Raw genomic sequence first — 14,906 nt, forward strand, 5'->3', positions numbered from 1 at the left:
CTGCCGCCTCCTCAGCCTTCGGCTGCAGTCCCTGTACCCCAGCCTCCGGCGCCATCTACTCCTCTTCCAGATCCGCAGGATACAGACGAGGAGGAGGATCCGGACGCGCCATCCTCAGCCAGGGCTTTCCACGAACGTCTTCCTGGGCTGGCAGAGTACCTGGGCCTACCCCAACCTGAGGTCGAGCAGCCGGCAGAGGGGGTTGTGGCTGAAGTCCTCACACAACGCCCCTCTGCCAAATTGGGGATTCCTATGCAGACTGATGTAGTCTCCCTGGCCAAGAAGGGCTGGCTCAAACCCCACTCGGCCCAGCCGGTCAATCGACGCCTGGAAGCCAAGTACAGGCAGGTCTTGCTCTCGGTCCAGCCTTAGCCACACTCCTCCGTGATAGCTGCAGCATCACTATACTCAAAGCCCCAGTCGTCGTCAGCCTCTTCCTCTGCGGCGATGCTAGGCAAGAAGGAGAAGATCTTGGAGGCGTATGGCAAGAAACTCTATGCCACCCCCTCTTTACATCTACGTCTGGCCAACGCTGATGCCATGCTGGCAGCCGCAAACCAAAGATTATGGCAGGAAATTGCCGACTTCCTCCTGGACTACTCCCCACACAGAGCCAATCAAGCTTTAAGGCGGGGCTAGCTGAGGCCAAGCTGGTCACGCATGACCTCATGGAATCCACAGTGGTCCATAGTGACTCACCTCAGGCCGTGCCATCTGTATTGCCACGGACATACGGACATGAGGACATCCTGGCGCCGGGCAGCAAAATTCAACCCAGATGTCCAGGATCGCATACTAGATCTTCCATTTGGGGGGGAGGGAGAGCTGTTCCACTCCTCTGTGGACGAAGAGCTGGACAAAAAGAAAAATGGCTCACAAACATCTGTCTTTGTCTATCCTTACAAACACAACTCCCAAATCGTACACTCAATCTCAGCAGCGCTAGGGAAGAGGTCGTACATATGGAGGGTTCCCTGGCTTCCAGGAGCGCAGATCCAGGCAGCCGGACCGCTCGCTGTTGCAACAAACCGGCGCAAGCAACAAAAATGGGTGGGGGGGGAGGAGTACAGGCTTTTTCCAGTCCCCCTACTTAGCGGCAGCCTTGGAGGGAACGAAGGCATGACACGCCCCTTTGGGTCCACGTGTCTCCGGTGGGGGAAGGCTTGCTCTCCATGCACATTCTGGCGCCGGAGTTTTGCGGATCCCTGGATCCTCTCTGTAGTATCAGCCGGTTACTGCCTTCCTAGCCCAGCCACTCTTCCCTTCTCCCCTCCTCTCCCACAGGTTGGGACAGCAACTCTTTTGGCGGAGATCCGATCGCTCGTAGAGAGCCAGGCAGTGGAGGAAGTCCTAGGCTCCCGGTGAGGCTTTGGTCAACCTCTCCTTACCCCTGCAAAAATGCAAGATGGTTATGGCAGCTTTTATAGCAGACACATTGGACAGGGGAGACTGGATATGCTTCCTGGATCTGAGGATGCGTACCTCCACGTCCCGATTTGGCAGCCCCATCGTTCTTTCCTACGGTTCAGGATCATGGGCTACCATTTGCAATACAAGGTCCATCCTTTTGGCCTCAACTCGGCCCCCAGGGTCTTTACCAGACTCATGTATGCCGTGGGGGCCCTCCTCAGAGCGCAGGGCATCCACATCTACCCATACCTCGACGACTGGCTACATCTCCGGAAGCGGTTCACCACTCTTCCCATGCCCTTATGAACATACTGCACAATCTGGGCTTCTCGCTCAATCTCAAGAAGTCACAGCTGCATCCGACGCTGACATTCTTGGGCCTCATCTGGGACATGTGCTCCAACAAAGTATTTCCTTCTGAGGACAAAATCACGTCAAACAAGAGGGTCACCGCCCACTTCGAAGCAGAGAAGTGACCTCGGCATGGTGGTAATAAAATCTCTGGGCTCTTCTGGCAGCGGTCTTATTAGCCATTCCGCACAAGAGACTAAGGATGAGTAGGATTCAGCTGCACTTCGCGGCCTCATGGAACCTGGAGCGGGGCTCTCAATCATAGATGATCAACGTTCCTCCATCTCTTCACCCGGACCTAACTTGGTGGTCCAGAGACGGCAACCTGCAGAGGGGCAAGCCCTTCTGACGGCCTTCTCCACAGGCCACCATCACCACAGATTCCTCGCTCAAGCACTGGGAGCCATCCTGGACGATCCCTCGGTCGACAGCACCTGGACTCGACAGGAGCAGGAATAGCACATCAATTAGCTAGAGCTCAACACCATCTGGCTGGCGCTCAGTGCTTTCCTACCACTTCAGGGGCAAGGTTGTCCTCATCCAGACAGACAACTCGACCAGCATGTATTACGTCAACAAGCAGGGAGGCACCAGAGCCCCTCATCTGTGCAGACTGGCGATCAGCATGTGGGAGTGGGCCCTGGAAAATGACATTTACCTCACGGCAGTCCACCTCCCGGGGAAATCCATCCTGAAAGCGGACAGGCTCAGCAGACTGGGAGGAGGCAATTACGAGTGACAACTAAACAACCTCGTTATTCAGGAGATTTATAACAGGTGGGGGTCACCCCGAGGTGAATCTTTGTCTCCTGGCACAACAAGAAGTGCCCCCAGTTTGCATCCTGGCAAGGTCATGGCACCGACTCTCTGGCCGATGCATTTCAACTCCAGTGGCCCGGCATGAAAGCCTACGCCTTTCCGTCCACTCCCTTGATGCACAGGGTAATTTGCTAAATCAAGGAGTCGCCAACTCTTCATCATTCTAATAGCTCCATAGTGACCGGCCAGGCCATGGTTATCATAGCTGCTCAGTCTCTCGAAAGTGCCACTGAATCTCCTCCCGACAGGCCCAGCACATCTTCTGGCTCAGCAGGGGGGCAGAGAAACTAGCCCTCACAGCAGGTAATGCTGCGCCACCTTAGCGTCTCACAGGTGAATCTGGAGATCATGCAGGGCGTCAGGAGCAAGGCTACCAGTGCCCAGTACAAAAGCAAATGGACCAGATTCTGCCACTGGGCAGACTCCAAGGGAAACGACCCCCTGGCTTGCACCTTGGACGTGCTCTGCTTTTCGGCGCACCTCGCTAATTCGGGCGTGCAGGTGGACACCTGCCGCACATAACATGCAGCCATTGGTCCTTACAGGAACTCGGAGGCAGCATTTTCTCCTCCAACCTTATCAAGAAACATCTGATGGGACTCGCAAGGCTCTACCCGCCTGTCAACAGACCACACCCGGTGTGGGCCCTAACATAGTCTTTGGCGCCCTGGTTCACAAACTGTTCGAGCCAATGGTGTCCGTGGACATCAGGCTGGTTACCATCAAGACGGCCTTACTAGTCAGCCTGATCTCGGCTCGTAGAGTCGGCGAAATCCAGGCGTTGGTCTCCTCTGAGCCCTATACCACCTTTCACAAGTACAAGCTTGTCCTGCGGCAACACCCGGCATTTCTGCCCAAGGTTTCGTCTTTGCACTTGAGCGAGGAAATAGTCCTTCCTACGTTTTTCCCCGATCCCAAGGACGAAGCACAGAGTGCTTCACTTCCTGGATGTCAGGCGTGCCCTGAAATTCTACTGGGACAGGAACAGGGGCATCTGCAAATCGGATGCCCCGTTTGTCACTTTTGAGGGCTCAAGACCAGGCTATTGGTCCTCTAAGGCTTCCATATCCCGCTGGATGGTCTCTGTCATCAAAGAAGCGTATGAGGGCCAGCACAAGCCGCTCCCGGCCAACATGCATGCCCACGCAGTCGGGGCCAAGGCAACAGCCATCGCATTCCAGCGCCATGTCCCTTGGCAAGACATAAACAGGGCGGCCACTTGGGCCTCTCCCTCGGCTTTCTGCAAGCATTACTGTTTGGATTCCGGCTCTAGATCTGGTGCGGCTTTCGGACCGGCGGTTCTCAGGGACCCATTTGCTTTAGGATGGTCTCCTCTCCACCCTGGGGCTACAATCAATTGTAATCGCCCATACAGTATGGAGGAAATGGGACTATGGACTAACAGTACGTTAGTCAATACGGTGAGTAACTTCTAATTTGGTATAGGTAGGTACTACGCAGGTTGGTAGTGACTGAGCAGCCAGACCTATATCAAGAGGGGTAAATGTGAGCAGTAGAGCTGTAGCATCGAAATCAACGCATGCAAGTATCAAAATAACACTTATACTCAAGGTTTTCGAGTAAAATCATTATTTAATGGTCAGTTTTAAATGAGTATTCTTTAAAAAGGGCAATGTGCAACAATAGAAATGTACTTCCTGCGCTTCTTGAGTCCAGCACTCTGGTGAGGTGACTCAAGCTTGGGTCTTCTGCTTCGGGAGGGTCCTCAGGATTTTCCCTGAGCTTCGGTCCGTCTTAAAGACTATGCATTGGACTACAGATGTCTCAACCCCTGGCACTCAGTTCCAGTAGCAGCAAAGAAGTGCAGTGAGTTGGAGGGTCTTCCAGCAAAGTTCTTTTTGGGGTTAGTTGGTCCCACCAACCCAAGGGAAGAACTGCTCTCAAGCTTTTCTAGTCATTTCGGAAAAGCAGTTTCAGCACAGCCGCAGGGCTTCACTGGGCAGTTCAACGGCCCAGGAGGATGGATCAACCTTCTCTTCACGATTCCTGCGTCAGATGTTTCGTCCAGTGGTCGACTGTCTTCTGATCAAGAAGCCTCGCTTTTAATGCAGGTTTCTCCAATTCATGCATAGCCTAGCTGTTAAACAGCAGGGTGGCTGTCCTGCAAAGACAGCCAGTCAATAATTACTGGCTGCATTCAGGTTACCAAGGAGACTAAGGGCAGGGAGTTTTGGGCACCTCCCTCGCTACCTCGCTTGCCACACTGAAGCTAGAGGCAGGTTTCAGTACTGAAGCCCGCCAAAGGCTAAACTGAACAAAAGGGTTAAACCTGGTTTGGCGCGCAGAGCAAAACCCAAGAAAGACCTCATAAAGCAAGAAATGGCGAAAAAAGACGACCGGACCATTTTGACAAAATGGTCACCCATGGGTGCTATACTGCAGCTGAGGATTCAGCCTGCCGTAGGAAACCACAATAGTAGAAAAATTAAACCACTGCCACCAGCCATTTAAAGTAGTGAGGGTAACATAAAAAATATAAGATGAGTAAGCAGGAAAAGGGGCTACTAAGTAACCCCCCAGCACTCCACATAAGATGGAGTGTGCTGGACCTACAAAGAGAAAAGGCAAGTAAGGTCAATTTCACTTTACTATTCTTGGGAACTGTAGTTCACACATAAAAGTTATTTAAACTTTATATTAAATCCAAAATACTTCTCTGATACTGCACTGGAGGTACTGTGTGTCACCATACAAAAACTGGATGCCTATGGAGTTTGTCAGAGTCCGCAAACAAAAGGGAATACAAAAACAAAAGTGAATACAGAATCCAAATTAGGTCAAAATACATGTGAGAAAAAGGTCTGGCTCACTACAGGATAAAAATTAAATAAAAAGTCCTAAAGTCAAGCAAAAGAGCTGGGGGTGTCTTAAGATTGAAGGGAATTGGCACAGAAATGAGAATTCTCCCCAACAGGAACAGAGTGCCAGGGGTCGAGAAATCCATAGTCTAGTGCAACGGCTGGAAACCGGCCAGTAGCTCCAGGATTCTCCCGAGGCCACTCCGGAAGCAGGACGACCAGAGCTGAAGTCCCCTCACCAGAGTGCACGACTCAAGGAGTGAAGGAAGCCCAACCAGTGTCAAAGATCTGTGGTGGTGCTGTTTACCGAGAGCTGAAACTGCAAAGTGCTGCTGATCTGTATAGAGCCGTAGTTGCTGTCAACCTCCAAATTGCTGCCGCAGGAGTCCCCAAAAGTCCTCCCTTTTGTCCCCGTGATTGAGGCCCAGGAACACAGGATCTGCATCGCTGCAACCAGACGGAAGCCAGCTGGACCCTCTTCTTCTAACCAAAGGTACTGTACTGACTTGGGGTACTTGCTCTTCTCAGTTGAGAATTGCAGTAGCTGCTTTGCTAGAGTAGATTCCCGTTCTAACCTTAACAGGTGTAACAGCTTGTGACCCTACAGTGATTTTTCTTCAACAAACTCTCTAACTTGGTGCCAGACTTTTTCTATCTAAGAAGTGCCTCAGCTCCCTAGACTTTGCTCCAATTGACTTTGGTTGTCCTGGCTCCCTGCAGAGACTTCTACTCCATTTGACTTTGACTCTTACAGTACCTCAAGTGTGATACATTGGTTTTAAATTAATATTGCTGGGAAAGGTTTTTATCTAGACTTCATTGAAAGATTTAAAGTACTCACATGCTCTGAGAACCTTTTTCCTTCCATTAACCTTTCCTTTCTACCAACCTCAGAATTTACAAAGTGTACTAGTGATATATAAATGCATTTGCTGTCCTAGTTAGTGAAGCCAACTTGGGGTATAGGAAGTGTGTAAGAAGCATCTCTAAGGAGTATCTACTAACGTTGTGTGAATTTTGAACCAGTATTTTAAAGTGTATTTGAGTACTGCATATTGCCCTTTTTAAAGAATGCTTATTTAAAAACGACTGTTAAATAATTTAACTAAAAACCTTGAGTGTAAGTGTTACTTGGATACTTGTATTTGTGTATTTCATTGCTACAGCTCACATTTACCCCTCTTGAGATAAGCCTGGCTGCTCAGCCACACTACCAACCTGTGTAGTACAGACTTGTACCAAAGTTTGGGTACCTATTGTCAGGAGGTCAAGGTTGTTGTAGTGCACCCAAAGGGTACTGAATACAATCTTGCCTAAAAAGGACTTTTAATTTTCATCCTGGAGAGAGACCTTTTTCCCACGCCCTCATGTAGTTTTCTTTGATTTGAACACTGTTTCTTTTGGTTTTGGAGTCTGACAAACTCCATAGGCATCCTCTTTTTACATTGTGACGCACAACACCTTCAGTGCAGTGGCACAGGGAAGTCTTTCAGATTTCCCAAAAGTTTAAATACCCTCTCTTGGTCAAAGTACTCTTTCCAAGAGCAGTGAAGTGAAATTGATTTTGTAGACCCAGCACACATTTTCTAACATAGTGCTGGAGGGATTACTTGGTATCCCCTTTGTCTACTTTCTCATGTTACATTTGTATGTTACTCTTCTACAATTAATGGCTGGTGGCAGTGGTTTATTTTTTCCTACCATTGTGTTTTTACTGTGGGCTGCAATTGCAGCTGCAGTATAGCACTCATAGGTGCCCATTTTAGTCAAAATGGCCCGGTCTTCATTTTCCGCCATTTCTTGTTGGAAAGGCCCTTCTTGAGATTGTCCCTTTGTTCATTTTGTCTTCGGTGTGGGTCACTGGTGAAGCCCGCCTCTGGCTCCAGTGTGTCTGGCTGGGGCAGGGAGTGATGGAGGGGCCCAAACCTCCCTGTGCTTAGTCTTCTTGGTTACAGGAAAGCACCCAAAGGTGATTGGCTGGCTGTCCTTGGAGGACAGCCACCCTGCTGTGTGATTGACAGCTACACTGCAGATGAATGGGAGAGATCTGCATAAAAGGCGATGTGTTTTACAAGGAAGGTAGAGTCGACGACTGGACGAAGGAATCCCAAGAAGAACTTGGACGAGAAGCTTGCTGCAACTCCTGGACTGTTGGTTTGCAGGATAAAGCCCTGCTGCAGTGCAAAGCACGAATTACCCCCAACTAGAGTAGCCCTGCAAAGGAATTCTCCTCCCCTTGGGTTGGTGGGACCAATCGACCCCAAGACAAACTCATCTGGAAATCCTCTCCTTGCTGCCTGTACTTCCATTGCTGCAGCAGGAACCGAGTACCAGGGTGCAAGAACACAAGAATCGAGTGCATCATTTTTAAGTCAGACCTGAGCTTCAGGAAGATACTGACTCACATGAAGCATGACTAACCAAGCCTGAACCACCTCAACAGAGTGCTGGACCCCAGAAGCAAGGAAAGCCCAGAAATTGGCCAAGAACGGCAGTGGTGCTATTCGCGAGAAGCTGAGACTGCGAAGTGCCACTGATCTGAACTTATTGCTGCTGCCGACCTTCAAATCATAGTGCAGTAGTCCCCAGACGTCGTCCTTATTGTCCCCACGACTGAGGCCCAGGAACAACAGGATCTGCCATACAACAGGAACAGAAGCCAGCTGGAAATAATTTGGTCACAACCAAGGTACTGTAAACTAAAGGGTACCTACCTCTTGTTGTATAGCACTGCTTTCTCTCAATTGAGACTTGCATTGGCTGCCTTTTGCAAAGTTGCTTGCAGCAAGCCTCCCAGCTTGTGGCCCAACAGTTTATTTATAAAGCGCACCTAACCCTTGGGTATCTGGGTGCTTTACATAATACAAGGTTGCTTATGATTTACACAGTGACAGATAATGAACAATAATTTACAATATGGTCACAAGCATGTGACTGACTTAACAAACGCAGTGACAGACAATGAAGTTATTACAGTGATTACTCATGAACATATGACTGAATTGAGAAGAGAATTGCATGCTTACAGATGACAGTACTATAAATATTTCCACAATAAGTATAGACTAGTATAAAGTGCAGGAAATGGAGAACTGGAAAGAGGTTGTGTTTCTAATTAGTGATTTCATTTTCTTCAAAACTCTCTAACATTGTGCAAGACTTATACTTGCCTTCAAGAAGTGCCTCAGCTCCCGTAGACTTTGCTGAAATTGACATTGGCTGTCTTGGCTCCCTGAAGACTCTTCTAACCTCTGACTTTGTGTTTTAATCTGTCCCTACAAAAAGTCATACATTCTTTACTTGTTTAGCTGGGAAAGGGTTAATCTACATTGTATTGGGGGGGTAGAAAAGTGTGTGCTTCTTTAAGAAACTGCTTCACCATTGTTAACTTCCCCTAACCTTTTCTTTGTTTTTTTTTTTTTTTTACATAAAACTCTGTATTGCTTTAAATGCATCAGTGATACATTTATTAGGACACTGTGTCCATTGATCTAAGTCACCTCCTGGTGTTGGAAGTGTCTGTGTGCCATCCCCAAAGGGTATCTAATGATTTACTGAAACTGAGTGGATTTTTTAAGAATATTTAAGTGTTACATATCAGCTCACTTCTAAAGAAGGCTTATTCAAACTGATTGTTTAAATTAATAAATAATTATTTAATCAAGAAACTTTGAGTATAAGTGTTATTTGGATACTTGTCACTGTGAACTCTTTTGCAACGCTTCAGCTAACATTGACCCCTCTTTAGATAAGCCTGGCTGCTCGGTCACTCTACCAACTTGTGTAGTACATGCTTATATCAAAGGTTGGGTTAACTATTGCCAAGAGGACAAGGCTGGTACAGGATACTGCATACAATCTTGCTTAACACACAGTTCGGGGGGGTGGGCGCGTTACACCCACATCCTCTATCCATGACCTTGGCAGCTTGGCTCCTGAAGTCATAGTTAGGCCGTTTAAAACTACCTCAAAGGTGTATGGAAATCCTCAGAGGCATGCAAACCAAACACCAGACACTGTTATTTTTACAAATGTAAAAGATTTGTAATATGGGGCCAGTCAAAAGATGTAAACCCAATCGAATGTACTCCATCTCACATTCATTACATGCTGCATTTACTAGACTTCGGGCTAGTATTCAGCTCCATCAAGGTTCACCTAGCAGCTTTATCCGTGTACACCACTTCTCAAAGTAAGGTGTTCTGATGGAAAGTCCCTGTCATTAAGGCATTCATGGAAGGAATATAAAGGCTTTACCCCTCCATTTCAACCCCCTCACCTATTCCCCCCCCAGGGTGGCACCTTAATGTGGTACTCGCAAAGCTCATAGGACCCCCACACTCCGTTTGAGCCTATGCACAAATCCAGCCTTAAACAACCACACCTTACATAGAAAAAACTGCTTTTGTGGTGGCTATCTCATCCATAAGAGGAGTCAATGAACTGAAAGCTTTGTCAGTGCAAGACCCCTTCTTTGTTGTCCACAAAGACAAGTTGGTACTAAAAACAAACCCTAGATTTTCACCTTAGTTCATATCTAAGTTCCATGTTAACCAGTCCATTGAACTGCCCGCTTTCTTTCAAAAACCTTAAAGCTCAGCTGAGAAAAGAGTCCATACACCAGATGTGAAGAGGGTGGTTCTTTACTATGTAAACAAAGCAAAACCGCTAGAAAAACAGATGAACTGTCTCCATAGCACCTGGCAGGGAAGGTGATCATGTTTCAAAAAACGCCATCCATTTGGATTGTGAAATGCATACAGCTCTGCTACTCTATCAAACAAAACTCTGCCATTCACATCAAGAGCTCACTCTACCAGGGGCGCAGTAGCTACTTTGGCATTTATTGCAAACATCCCACTGGACACCATTTGCAAGGCAGCTACATGGAGTTCTATAAATTTACTCAGCAGTACTGCATTGACACACATTCTAAAGCAGATTCACAGGTGGGACAATCCGTGCTAAAACATGTATTTGACGCTGTACCTTCTCACAACCCATCACCTTCTCCAGGCACTGCTTGCTAATCTATGCATAGCATGTGATCTAATCAGATTCCACAAGCCTCAGAAGGGATACGTTCCTCACCGTAATCGTATTTCTGATGCTTGTATCTGCTTAGATTCACATGCGCCTCCCCTTCCTCCCCTGTGGAGTATAAGGTGCATAGATGTTTTCTGGCTTATCTACTTGTATCTTATTGTACTTGTTTTATTACATCTGTACTCGTGCTAAACTTCATGCTACTTCATGTCAGAAACAAAACAATCTGAGGGGCCTCGACACGTGAAGGACAGTGGACGTCACACTAGGGATAGTATGACTGGCACGCTTTGTCACCGTCCCTTTTTGAGTATTGAAAACAAAAAATGGAATACTCTGCGGCTACGATTAGATTTCAGCCTATGCATAGCATGTGAATCTAAGCAGATACATGCATCAGAAATACAATTACGTTGAGTAATGTATCCCATATATAAATACCTTTTTATTTTGCTGGTCCAGTGTTTTAAAGGCTTAATAGTCATTTTATACTTCCGTCTAATATGATTTGAGTTCTCATTGTACTATTACACCATCCCCATAGCTGTTGGTCTTTCCGTACTACACTACTGTGATAGTTTGGCTAATTCCAATTGTCTATTGCTGTCTTCATCAACTTGTGTGATCTTTCGGAAACCTCCAACATGACTTCTCATGACAATCCATCAAAACTGAGGGGGAAGTATCCCCTTGCACTGGTAGCCTTAACGGCTTGCCAATGCCCCCAAAATAAGCGCTGAGCAGGCAAGTGAACCTATAAAGACAAGGACATCTTTGGGCTTTCTTCGAGCACAGAAATACAGAACTAATCTCTCCCAGAGATGCTTTAGAATAAACGTGGCTTGGATGGAAAAGGGGGTCCTAACCCGTTTGAAAGCCAATTTCCACAAAAACGCAAACATTAATTTCTGCCCTGACACTTGAGTTCTATGCACATGACTTAGGAAACCTCTTGCTTCAATTAGGCAGTGAAATGTAGGAGCAGTCCTAGCAGGCCCCCTCACCCCCCTGTGCAGAATTTGAAACCAGGATTTGGCTGCTGTAACAATTTTAGTTTCCAGAAATGGTCTTTATGACAAAGGTACATTGCATTCATTTTGGAAGCCCAACTGTACATTTGATTGAAGGGGTTTTGTATAGAGGAAATTCTACAATTTTGGCTGCCTCTTGGCGTTTAACCCTGTTTTTTGAGTTGGTGTTATTGGGGGAGGCAAGATGTGAAACCTGAATTGGTCGTAAGGCAGACTGGTAGAACCCTTGTTTGTCTGCTGGTGAGTTTGCTGTTGACACTTGTGGTGTGTCATCATAAGGAGGCTACGTGTAGTTTTTCTGCTAATAAAGCCTCCCCAAGTGCATGGACGGATGGAGGAAGAGCTGGATGGATGGACGGACGGATGGATGCATAGACACTTAGCAACCAGTTGCTTGGAGAGAGTTGTAGTGGTTGGCTTGTATTAATGGTTGGGGCATGAGGCTGTTATTAGTAGGTGTTAACCCACACTGTGTGAGTAGTTAATGTATGAAGTAGGTTGAAAGTAGATCAGTGAAAGAAATGGATACACAAGACAACGTTCTCAGAACCAAGATCCATAGCTCCATTATTGCGAACATGACGGTTGCATGGTCCGAAAGACCAGTAAAAATGTAAGTGGCTAGGTTTGGAAACCACATGAAACAATTCATATCGCATACCTCTAGAATTAGAGTTTTTGCAATTTAAGTTTCATTTAGCTAGTTTGGAACAGAAACCTGTGTTGCATGTGAATGCTGCAAATATATGTGCATGTTATTTCAGTGATGCAACTCAGCGAAACAAATAACATGCTAATTGTATTTTTTTTCAGCTTGAAAACTATTTTTCTAGTCTCAAAAATCCTAAACTCAGGGTAAGTAGTGTTACTTCTGCATACCATCCCCATTCCTCCATAATGTATGCATTGTTTTTCACAACTATCATCTGAAAATATTGTCTAACTTGGAGGCATTTGCTATGATTATACTCTGCTAAACTTGTCAGACTCAAACCTTAGTTGAAATTATGGTCCGTTTGTGCATCTACTGAGAGGCATGAGGATAATTGCATTTTAACTTTGTGATTGGTTTGCAATGGTATCCAGTCAGTCTGTTCATTATACATAAGATCGCTGAACCCCGTTGGAAACCTAACTCCACAGTCCGAGGTAGACAATAAATATGTATACACAAAGGAGGAAGAGTGTAAAACCTTAATCTATTGGATTACTCATCTGTCTGAGAGGAGATGATTAGTAGTCACCCATACCTATTAGTCCTGACAAAATGGACTTGGATTATAACACAATTTTAACATTAGATCTTTTAATTTTTATATTAAAAACTTAATAAAACACTGTTAGAACAACTTGTTTTAAAACACTGTGTCACCCAAGATTATGACCCACATGGTGGGTATAACACCAATCTAATGGGAAAATATACCACAACATTTCTTTTTTTTACAACATCAAAGATTTCACAAACGCATAACAATTAACATCCGCTAGACATTTACACAACGTGTCGATTATCAACATATCCCGACATGTTTCAGTTCTTCAGGCTTTCAAATGCTAGTACTTTCTTCAGGGGAGAACCTTATTTCATACGTTTTCACCACCATGTGATCCTGAGTCAAACAGAACGATAATCCAAGCAAGGGATCACCTCTGAGTGATGGTGAGTAGCGCTAGGGACACAGTCCTGTCAAATAGCATCAAACTTCTTATATCAAGTTTTCTCTCAGTAACGGGGCACTCCAAGTCGCCCTTCTGGATTTACGACCTCTAGTCTTTTAGACTTCACTATGGCACCCAGCTCTTAAAATCACCATATGGGAGACCGCAAATGCAAACAGCCTTACCTAGAACGCGGAACGTGAGGTTGCTCGGTGCCTCGAGTACCGCTCGAGAAACATGCACTGTCTAAATACACATGTGAGTCCCAAGGACCTTGGGACTCGTGTATTTAGACACAGTGCATGTTTCTCGAGCGGTACTCGAGGCACTGAGCAACCTCACGGTGCGAACACTAGCCAATAATCCCCCCTAGGAGTGATTTAATGTGGGAGGTTCTCGTGTGCAGGGAATCCCGCTTTGTGGACAAGAACTGTCACCTGGGGTACAGCCCATTGAATATTGTCCATCCCAATATTCCCTAGCCCTTTCCACTGTTCAGAAACATTTTATTGAAAGTAAACCTGTGTATTGTTGTAACATAGGGGATAAAGCCAAAAGTGCTTGCACTGGTACGAGGTGGCCCCGAGGAGGCATGAGGATTAAGTTAACAGAAAGAAAGGACTTTTACAATCCGCTAGGGTGGGACTAGCAGCATTGTATTAATATAGAAGGTGGACTAACAAACCTGTCAAACACAGCCAGGAAAGGCAACTGGTGGAGAAACCAGCAGAGAAGAGCAGAGGACACTGGCGATGCTCAGAAGGAGTTTTCTTTGGATCCAGGCAATGCAGACTTAAATACAAAGCACGAGAGAAGGGCCAAGCAGCATACCAGAGCACAAAGCCGCTGTGGAAACTGGAGAGATGAACCTAAGTCCCAGGAAGTCCCGGTGGTGTGCTGAAACCCCTCAAGTTAATGGGAGGTGCGAGAGACTTGAAGGCGACATGGGGGTGGAAGATAGCCTGGTTGGGGGCCCTAACACTTGTATACCCAGCATCCGAGGAGAGCTTCCTCATAGTAGAGGTGACAATAAGTAAACTGGCCACCAGACACAGGTCGAAAACCCTAACCAGTACAAATCCAGCATCTGAGGAGAACTTCATCGCAGTAGCGACAAGCCCACTGAACACCAGAGACTGGATAGAGACCCAGACAATTGTAAAAATAAGCTTCCACGTCACAGTGGCAGCAATAAGCTCACTGACCACCAAAGGAGGGTCTGGGACCCCAACAAAAGTAAATTGAGCATGCACTGAGAACTTCCTGGTGGCAGTGGCGACACTAAGCCTGTTGATCCACAAAGGATTTTGCCAACACCAAAACAGAGCGGCAGAGTGTACATCCAACTGAAGATTGTGAGAAATAACTTTTTAGATACCAGGGGAAGGTATTCCTTCCCCCTGGTTTTGTTGGAAACTTCAAGGAACGCTTCAAGGAAGTCTCTTCTGAAGTCGCTGTTACGCTGCGGCCCCTCTGCTTCTCAGAACATTTGGATATTTGCACATTACGCTGCGGCCCCTATGCATTCGAATATACTAGAGAGGCTGACTCCTGTTAAGATGATTTCAGCTGACAGCGTAATGCAACTTAAACTTCCTCCCTTACGAGTATTCAGTGTCATCTAAGGGTGTGTTAGACCTTGAAAACTGGAATTCCTTCTTGCTTAATGGTGACACAGGCTTCTGTTCAGCTAAAAGCCTCCCCTCTGAAACAGTCTCCAACGATAGCCATCAAGAGAAAAATTTGTGGTCAACCTACAAATGACTTG

General features: G+C 46.5%; 1 protein-coding gene across 3 annotated transcripts in view; it reads left to right on the forward strand.

Annotated features, from left to right (window-relative positions):
• Positions 1–14,906, forward strand: part of DOT1L (DOT1 like histone lysine methyltransferase) — a 1,510,259-nt gene that overhangs the window by 467,997 nt on the left and 1,027,356 nt on the right. For all 3 annotated transcript variants that reach the window (XM_069649513.1, XM_069649515.1, XM_069649514.1), the window contains one exon: positions 12,290–12,331. In XM_069649513.1, the coding sequence (XP_069505614.1) occupies positions 12,290–12,331 (42 nt within the window). The remainder of the gene's footprint in view (positions 1–12,289; positions 12,332–14,906) is intronic.

Source organism: Ambystoma mexicanum, chromosome 1p (genome assembly GCF_040938575.1).
Source record: "Ambystoma mexicanum isolate Mex_15411 chromosome 1p, UKY_AmexF1_1, whole genome shotgun sequence".
NCBI classification, from domain to species: Eukaryota; Metazoa; Chordata; class Amphibia; order Caudata; family Ambystomatidae; genus Ambystoma; species Ambystoma mexicanum.